The sequence below is a fragment of the Amphimedon queenslandica genome, unplaced genomic scaffold (genome assembly GCF_000090795.2).
Source record: "Amphimedon queenslandica unplaced genomic scaffold, v1.1 AMPQUscaffold_13060, whole genome shotgun sequence".
In the NCBI taxonomy this organism is placed as follows: Eukaryota; Metazoa; Porifera; class Demospongiae; order Haplosclerida; family Niphatidae; genus Amphimedon; species Amphimedon queenslandica.
The window spans coordinates 31,577-40,775 of NW_003546704.1; the positions used below are offsets into that span (position 1 = coordinate 31,577).

The 9,199-nt window shown below is 33.6% G+C and overlaps 2 protein-coding genes and 1 long non-coding RNA gene across 3 annotated transcripts in view; 1 reads left to right on the forward strand and 2 right to left on the reverse strand.

Moving 5' to 3' along the window:
• The window catches only part of LOC105314205 (THAP domain-containing protein 4-like), a 3,928-nt gene extending 3,303 nt beyond the window's left edge, over positions 1-625 (forward strand). The window contains exons 2-3 of the mRNA XM_020001534.1: positions 536-571; positions 618-625. Coding sequence (XP_019857093.1) covers positions 536-571; positions 618-625 — 44 coding nt within the window. The remainder of the gene's footprint in view (positions 1-535; positions 572-617) is intronic.
• Positions 626-2,562: 1,937 nt separating this feature from the next.
• Positions 2,563-6,382, reverse strand: LOC105314206 (uncharacterized). The gene is made up of 3 exons (XR_002186497.1): positions 6,153-6,382; positions 4,569-4,780; positions 2,563-3,401 (listed from the first exon to the last, which is right to left on the reverse strand). It is a non-coding gene; the product is annotated as an uncharacterized LOC105314206 (long non-coding RNA).
• Positions 6,383-7,001: 619 nt separating this feature from the next.
• LOC109580124 (uncharacterized) lies at positions 7,002-7,952 on the reverse strand. Its single transcript, XM_020001535.1, has one exon. The coding sequence runs from the start codon at positions 7,950-7,952 to the stop codon at positions 7,002-7,004; it is 951 nt and encodes a 316-aa protein (XP_019857094.1).
• Between the last annotated feature and the right edge of the window lie 1,247 nt (positions 7,953-9,199).

Sequence of the window (9,199 nt, forward strand, 5' to 3'; positions counted from 1 at the left end):
GCCATACCACTCGACTTTCTGAGCGCTGTTGAGCTCAGCTTCCACCTGCCAGTAAATGTATGGGTCCTTCATACCTCCTAGCATCTGCAGCTTCTCTCTATACCGAGCTTTGGCAGCTTCATCTAGGCTAGAATAATAGCTGGAGAATATTTGCGGGTGTTCAGCCATGCCTTATAGGCGCGTGGGACACTCAATTTGACACTCAAGATGGCTGCCTAACGACGGTTGCTATGACGCGCTGCCGTAAATAACGTAATTGCAGAAGGTCTATAGTAAGATATTGAAGGTTAATGGTATAGGAAACACAAGTAATTTTAGTACCATCAACTGGTCAACAAGCTCCTGTCCACATTGTCTGTGTGGGATGTCTCACTGTTCAAGTATTTTCTCAACATGTACATGTACAATGCAATAATCTAAAAGCTCTTTCTAGACATATTACAGCTACTATTTTAAAGACTAATAAAAAGGATATTCAATATGAAAGAGTTACATATCAATAATGTATGATGTAGCTCTTTATATTTCTTGTTAGATACATGCAATGTAAAGGATAAAGATATTAAGATTTGTATCCATTAATACTGTCATAGTGACATATTTACATTTCTCACTAGGCATTTAAAGACTACAATGAAAAGATACAAGGCATAGTGTCAATGTATTCCTTGTATTGACCTTTCTTTGTTAGATTATTAAATTATGGAATCATTTTTGAAAGACTAACGATCAAATTTGTAAGTATCGTTTAAATTCAATAATGTATATTACCGTTCCTTTACCAAGATACATTTTCAAAGCGAACGCCATGTTCTGCATGAAAGATGAAATATGGTATGAATAATGACTTGTATTATGTATTTCAAGAATGGACACCAAGACTACCAAGTTCCTGTTTGAAGATTAAAGATTTTACAGTGTACTGTTAAGGTAAATATCTTTTAAAAATGAAACACCAAGTCCCTGTTTGAAAGACTCAAGATGTTACAGTATAGTATCAATGTTGCCATGTATTAACCTTTCTCTTTGTTAAGATAGATATATTTTTAAAATGAACACCAAGACTACCAAGCCCTGCTTGAAAGATGTGTGAAGGTAAATACTTTTGAAAATTGAAAAACAAGCTCCTGTTTGAAAGACTCAAAATCATGTTACAGTATATCACTGAATAGTGTCATGCATCAATCTTTCTTTGTTAAGACTTTCATACCAAATTCCTGTTTAAAAGACTCAAGATCGTACAGTACAGCATTAATAGTGTCATGTATTAATCTTTCTCTTTGTTTATCAAGTCCCTGTTAAAAATTGAAAAACAAGCTCCTGTTTGAAAGACTCAAGATCTTACAGTATAGCATCAATAGTGTCATGTATTAATCTTTCTCTTTGTTTATCAAGTTCCTGTTAAAAATTGAAGATCAAGTTCCTGTTAAAAATTGAAGAACAAGTTCCTGTTTGAAAGACTCGAGATCTTACAGTACAGCATTAATAGTGTCATGTATTAATTTTTCTCTTTGTTTATCAAGTCCCTGTTAAAGGTTGAAGTCCATTCAGTTAGTGTCAATATATATTGTTAACTATCATTACAGGTTGGGCAGCAATGTAGTGCCGCCTCCACGTGGCGCTGCCTGGGATCACTAGTGGCTACTACTGCTAGTGATGCTAAGAGCACTACATACAAGAAGAAGAATAACAAGACTATTATACTAACAGTATTACTCATAGCAAATCTTAATATTACCATTGATAGGTTCACGCTGAAATAAAGAGGAAATGACGAGTGATGTGATACTAAAGAAGCAAGAAATTTATAAAGACACAAATATAGACACTTACTCTTATTTTACTCTTTTAGACATTCTTTAATTTTGCCACTTAAAAAAATATTTTAAATTTTTAAAGAATAATGATAGTGATTTACATCCAAGCAGCTGTCATAGCTACACATATACACTGCATATAAATGCATGGAATGGAATACACTGATGAATAATGATATTACTATGACATTAACATATGAGGCTGACAATAACTATGCAAATCAAATGTTTCTGTTGTAGTTTGAAATGTCAAGCAGCACAATAATTACTGAAGTCTCAAACTAGAGAATTAACAATACAAGAACTGACAGTTCTAGCTAGCACTTCCTTTACAAATGGTATATTGAAAGGTGAAATTAACAGCATAGTACAGGATACAGGGACAAACAGAAATACTAGCACTAATGAGTGATTCTAGACATACAAACATGCATATACATGTACTCGTATGTTGTGTAAAATGTTTGAGCTGATTCCAATCAAAATTGAATCATGAATTGAAGTTTTTACATTCTGCTGCAATTTTGCGTTTAAACTAAAAGTATTAAATTTTTATAAAAAAAACAAAAACCAAAAACAAACAAAAATGAGAGAAGACAGAAGAATCATCCATGTCATGTCGTTATAATAGCATAAAGAGATACACAAAATATCAGTACTACAATAATAGAAAACTAATTAAAAGGTAGCAGTAATAATTAGAATATCAAAAATACAAACAATTATTCAAATCTCCATACTTTTCAATGACTCTATTACTTGAGCCATAGTAGGACGAGCTCTAGGATTAGCATTAAGTCCTCTTTGTATGAGAGACTTCATATCAGACCAGGAGACACTACCAGATTGTACATCTCTCTCATGCTGTCGTCATTTCTGGGGGAAGAGTACAACATTATTTCCATAATAAAGTACAGAGTAACATTGCTGGACTGTGTTGATCAGGATCACGAGCTTCTGGTGCTGGATATGCGACATTGCCTGGCATAACAGTACCAATACTGTCAACTTGAACTAACTTAGCTGTACCATAATCTGCTACTTTAGCTTCATAACCAGCAGGTCCAGTGCAAGGCTTTAATAATACGTTAGGACTGCTCACATTCTGTGAATAATAGGCTGAGGCCTAAAGCTACATCTTGAGCAATACTCAGAATCTGTTGATTGGTTTATCAGTTCTGTAAAGCTCCTGATTAAGACTAGTGCTCATCAGCTCAGTCAAGATGAGAGGATTACCCACTTCAGTTGCACCAATAAACTGGACCAGGTTAGGATGACGTACTCGTGATGCTATACTGTACTAATTTCCCTAGAGAAGAGAGCTAGGTTAAAATCTGAGATGATGACAGTATGATGTAACTTGACAGCTACTCTTAAACTTCTAAAAATACCAATTGTAACGACAGCTCAAGATCCTCTTCCTAACTCCTCTTTTGTCAAAGTCACCTCATCTTTATCAATAACCCAGTGATCATCAGTAAGTGCTTGTTGCTGGTACCTACGAACTGCCTCTTGAGGCTGACGTAGCTCTCCAGTAACATAAATGAGAGATCAGTCCTTTAGGTGATAATTCAGGTTCACAACCTATAATAAAATTAATAATAATAAATGATTAATAATACACTATGGTTAATAATTATACATAAAGTCTAATTGATCGAGCATTACAGCCATTTTTAAAAGTAACAAATTGCTCCAAACCACCCCATGCAATTTTTATCACATTTTCTGATACATATTGATTAGTCTCAGGGCCAGATCCTTCAACCTTGCCTGGCCCCAAGACTACATATTGATGTCCTTATGCTAGGTAAAAAGTTTGACTTTTTAATTTCATAGCCCATGATTTTTTGTCAAAATATAAAATGATTTTGTTATAGGCAGAGTGTCAGTGATTTAGAGTTTAGTAAACTTTTATTTTGCAGAGAAGAATTCAAATTTTAAAAATGTATCAGTTAAAGGTAGTTTGGGACACAAGTCCTAGGGACTGTAATCCCTTCCAAAAATTTTAGCTTAATATATTTCCACAAAAGATGCAAGAATAATGCTACTTAAACTACTTTATCGTTTTATACTGATTAAATGTCATCATATCATCATGGGTTGTCCTCTTTGATATGATTGATGTACCACATAAAAGTGTATGTGGTCATTGTGACTTGCACTTCATGAATATAGTTAATGCATTCATTATATTATCTTACATAGACAGCTTGACCTAAGAGTTTGGAAATAAGTTTTGCTCTTCTGAAAAATTGATTTACTTGCATAAGATAGCAAACAAAAAATTGTGCATTAAAAATGCAAGTAGCTAAGATCCTTAACTCGATTCTTAATGATGTAAAACTGCCAATTATTAATAGATGGGTGACTTTATTGGCAATTTAAAAATTTATGGTGGCAGACAAGCAAAGTACCTATAATACTCGACTACTTAGTGAGTCCACTAAAAACATTTCTATAGCAATTTTCATAAAGTGCTAATACAATATAATACTACAAATACCGTACGGGTAGCAAATTTTGAGGATATAAATTTTTATGTTTTAGTGAAAAGCTTTTAATTCTTTAATTTCAAGGGGGTTAAATTTTGTGTTTTTGCACGTGCACTTGCACTAAATTATTGATTTTACATGCTGCGCATTTCCATAGTATTAATTTTCGTGGTTAAGAAGGCACCCACAAAATCCACAAAATTAAATACGCCACAAAATTTTATAACCGTAGTGTATTTCACTCCCTTTATCTTACTTTTTGTGTTACTTTATTGAAAGAAACTAAAACTGCTATTAAAAAATGAGTCTTCCTACACATTTCCATTTTATGTGACATCTTCCCTTACAGCTCCATATTCAACTTGAGTATCTCATTGGCAGGGAACAATATTTGACCAGTGTATTGCTCGTATAGTGTCGTAATGACTGACCACATGTCAATACCATATTCGACGTACTTGCAACCAGCTAATGGAGAAATGATGATCACATAAATAATAGTAATTTTTTTATTTTTTTTAATTGTAAAAAATCCAATTTTTATTGGAATCAGCTAGGTCAAACTTCTACATAACATAAAAACATATATCGTATTTGCTTGAATAAACGCCCATGACAAATATTTTCTAACTAGTATAGATATGCATATTTTATCTCATATATGTGCCCAAGGATGTAGACTGTCCCAGATAGCCTAACTGTTGGAGTACAGTTTGGAACACTAGAAGGTTGAGTGTTCAAATCCACTATGGGCTTTTTGGTTTTTTTTTTCTATTTGAATTTTTCCTGTTAAGATTTGAACGCCCAGGCGTTTCATCGAGCAAATATAGTATATGTATCAGGAAAAATTATAAAAGGAAAATTCTTTTCTCTTCATTTTTGGCAAAATATGGCTCGTGACCCTGTACTACAGTACAGTGACTTTGGTCCAATTTTTGAGCAAATTAAAAAATTTGTAAAAAACCAATTTTAATCAAAATTAGCTCAAACTTTCTACACTACATGAGAACATGTATATGTATCAAAAAAAATTATAAAAATGAAAAATTATTTTTCCTTCATTTTTGGCAACATATGGCTTGTGACCCTGTACTACAGTACAGTGACTTTGGTCCAATTTTTGAGCAAATAAAAAAATTCATAAAAAAATTTAATTTTAATCAAAATTAGTTCAAACTTTCTACGCTACATAAGAACATGTATATGTATCAGAAAAAATTATAAAAATGGAAAATTCTTCTCCCTTCATTTTTGGCAAAATATGGTTCGTGACCCTGTTGTAGTACAGGGACTTTGGTCCAACTTTTGAGCAAATTAAAAAATTCGTAAAAAATTCAATTTTAATCAACATTAGTTCAAACTTTCTACGCTACATGAGAACATGTATATGTATCAGGAAAAATTATAAAAATGGAAAATTCTTTTCTCTTTATTTTTGGCAAAATTTGGCTCGTGACCCTGACTTTGGTCCAATTTTGGGCAAGTTAAAAAATTTGTAAAAATTCAATTTTGATCAGAAGCGGTTAAAACTTTCTATGCTACATGAGAACATGTAGATGTATCAGAAAAATTATATAAATGGAGTATTTTCTCCTTTTTAATTTTGGTGAAATTTGGCCCTTGACCCACACTATTATAGTTCAGAGACTTTGGCACAATTTTAGATGCTCTGTACAATCATGCATCATTAATAACATCAAGATCTACAGCATACACAAGTACAGTGTACATGTACATGTACATTGCTTTGATTGCTTAATGTTTTACATTTATCTACATCTTAGTAATAGTGTATTACAATTAGTTATACTACATTAGTGGGTGGTTAAATACAATGTACCTGAGATGGTTCTGGTGGAAAAGTGGCTAAGTTACCTAATGCACTGGAACTTATCATCAGGATCAGTACCATTTAACTTCTTTAGGTGCTTGCTCATCCTACCATCATCCCTGTCACTCCTTCCGATCTCATGAGCAAGCTCTCTCAGATGGGAGGGTTTACTAAACTACATGTACACAAATACTGTATACTATTATGTTCTATTATTTTTCTATCTATTTTTAACTCAGACACTCATATATACATGTAACATGTATTATGTATACTGTATATGTATTTTTGTAAATAGTTTAGTATTAGTTTATACCAGTCCTGGCCCCTATAAGAATGAACATAAGTACATCAATATTTTGAAAGTAATGAAAATTTGGAGTTATTTTGGAGTTATTTTTAGAAAAACCTCCCATGCTTTTTCCAAAAATTTGCTAAATGGCTGCACCTTGAAAACTTTTAGTTGGAATCAGTTTAAACTTTCTACACAGCATAAGGACACTACATGTACATGTACTTTAATTAATTTGTATTTTGTGTAGGTGTGTTTAGCCACAACCACTTACAAGATTTCATTCATTCTGATTACCTTAATTAAAAGGTAACAAGTAAACAAACAATAATTTTGTGTTTTTGCTTTTGCAAGGCCAATGCACGAATGGTGTTTTATAAGAAGTGTGGAGATATCATTAATTATTATATTAATGATACTGTTACAATAGTGATGGGTTTATTAATAATTATATTACTAATAATAATAATGGTAATACACAATCAGGGCTAACAATAACAACAATATGATTGTTAAAACTAATAAAATAATTACACTTAATTTTAAACCAATAAAATCAGTTTTGATTATTTTGAATAGAGCCATCCTATACCAGCTCCTACTCCAGCTCCAATTCCAGCTCCAATTCCAGCTCCTATTACAGAACCTGTAACAGGTAATACAGAACCAGCTAATGCTCCAATACTAGCACCTATTATAATAGCTTTACCACCGGTAGAACCAGCTATTTCAATAAAAGCTCGATATGTTTCATAATAAAATGATAACAATGGACGTGCCTCATCACTTGACCGATAAATGGATGTGTTCCACAGTGTAATCAGCCAGTTGTCTACAGTAGGTAGCTTCTTTTCATCTTGTAACCCAGCTAAACAGAATGGTATATCCTCAACTACTTCTTTATTAACGCTTTTAGAAAGAAATTCAGCAACACATGCTTTGTGCCCATTTATCTGCACTTTTATTCCACTTTCCACGTCTTTAGATTCTTTTTCACTCTCGAGTGTCTCGAACTGGTTTGCAAATGTCAATACAACAACTGTCCTCTTCCACATTTCACTATGTAAGACAGAGGCCAGTTCTAAGAACATTCTTCGGTCAGCTCTACCTCCTAACTTTAAGCAAATGAGGATAAGATCAAACTGACCATGCTTAGCAATATCCAACAAAATATTTGTATTACTTTTGACTCTGGCATCTCTAAACCCAACTGTATCATACACTTTAATCTTCACACCATTATACTCTCCCTCATAAGAATGAACTTCTGTTGTAATGGCTCTTGCACTGAGTCCAACTTCAGCTACATCCTTCCCAAACATAGCATTGACAAGCGTTGACTTACCAGCACCAACTGGGCCAACCACTAATATATTAACAGGCCTTCCACTATCACCCAATGCTTTAATCTTTTCTTCCATTTCTTCTGGTGTGAGATACTCTTTGTGCACATCAAGATGCTCAAAAGATTCATCCTCTTCAGACTGAACAGTATTGTTTCCAGAAGGAGTAGCCATTATCACCAGTAGTATGCCCTGTGACTCCAATAGTCAGTAACTAACTAACCACTGACAGGTGTACAAATGATAGTATCACTATAATAACTGTGGGAGTAGAGATGTGGCCATAATGTGGGAGTAGGAGGAGAAATGGGGGGCTCCATTATCTCCACTCCTCCTTACAATTATTATAGTGTTACTATAATTTCAATACACCTGATCAAACAGTTACTGGGAAGGACAGTGATTGCTGCAAGAGCATCCGATTGATCAATAAATACACTACCAATAAAAAGTTAATCAATCAACTCATTGTAAGAGAGATTAAAATAAGTATGTGTTCATGTATTATTATTTATAATATTAATAACAATGGAAATGCACATGTACAATCAAGACTAACTGAATAATATCATTTGTTAGGAAAGTATTATGTACTTCTTGTTATAGGTTACAAATAAAACTAGTTTTTTTCTAAAACCTTTTTCGCAGCAAACCCAGCAGCAGCACCAAGAACTCCGCCAGCACCTGTTCCTATTAAACCACCAGCAAAAGGGATAGCTAGACTACCAGTAACAACACCAGCCAAACCTCCTATACCAATAGCTACCATAAGGCAATACATGTAGTTTCTTGCATAAAATGATAATAAATGATGCGAGTCATGACTGCAGCGATCAATACACGTGATCCAGAGTGTCTTCAACCAGTCTTCAGTCATAGGCAATTCTTTTTCTTCTTCTATCCCAGCTAAACAGAATGGTATCCCCTGCAATACTTCCTTTTTAATGCTTTTAGAAAGAAATTCAACAACACACTCTTTATGTTCATCCCTTTGTCTTATTATTTCATTTTTATCAACAACACTCTCCAGGGTCTCAAATTGGTTTGCAAATGTCAAAGCTACAACTGTCCTCTTCCACATTTCTTTATTTAAGACGGAGGCCAGTTCTAAGAACATTCTTCGGTGAGCTCTACCTCCTAACTTTGAGCAAATGAAGATTAGATTGAACTGAATATGCTTATTGATATCCAACAAAATACTATAATCTCCTTTTTTCCCAGTATCTCTAAACCCAACTGTAATAAAAACTTTTATCGTAACACCTTTGTACTCTCCCTGATATTCTTCTACTCCTGATATAACTGGTCTTGCTCTATCTTCAACCTTTGCTAGATCCTTCCCAAACATAGCATTGATGAGTGTTGATTTACCAACCATAGCTGGGCCAATTACTAATATATTGATTGCCTCTCCTCTTTCA

What these genes read in the sequence shown, in the direction of transcription:
- LOC109580124 (XM_020001535.1), bottom strand. Translation starts at nt 7,952, where the DNA reads ATGGCTACTCCTTCTGGAAACAATACTGTTCAGTCTGAAGAGGATGAA.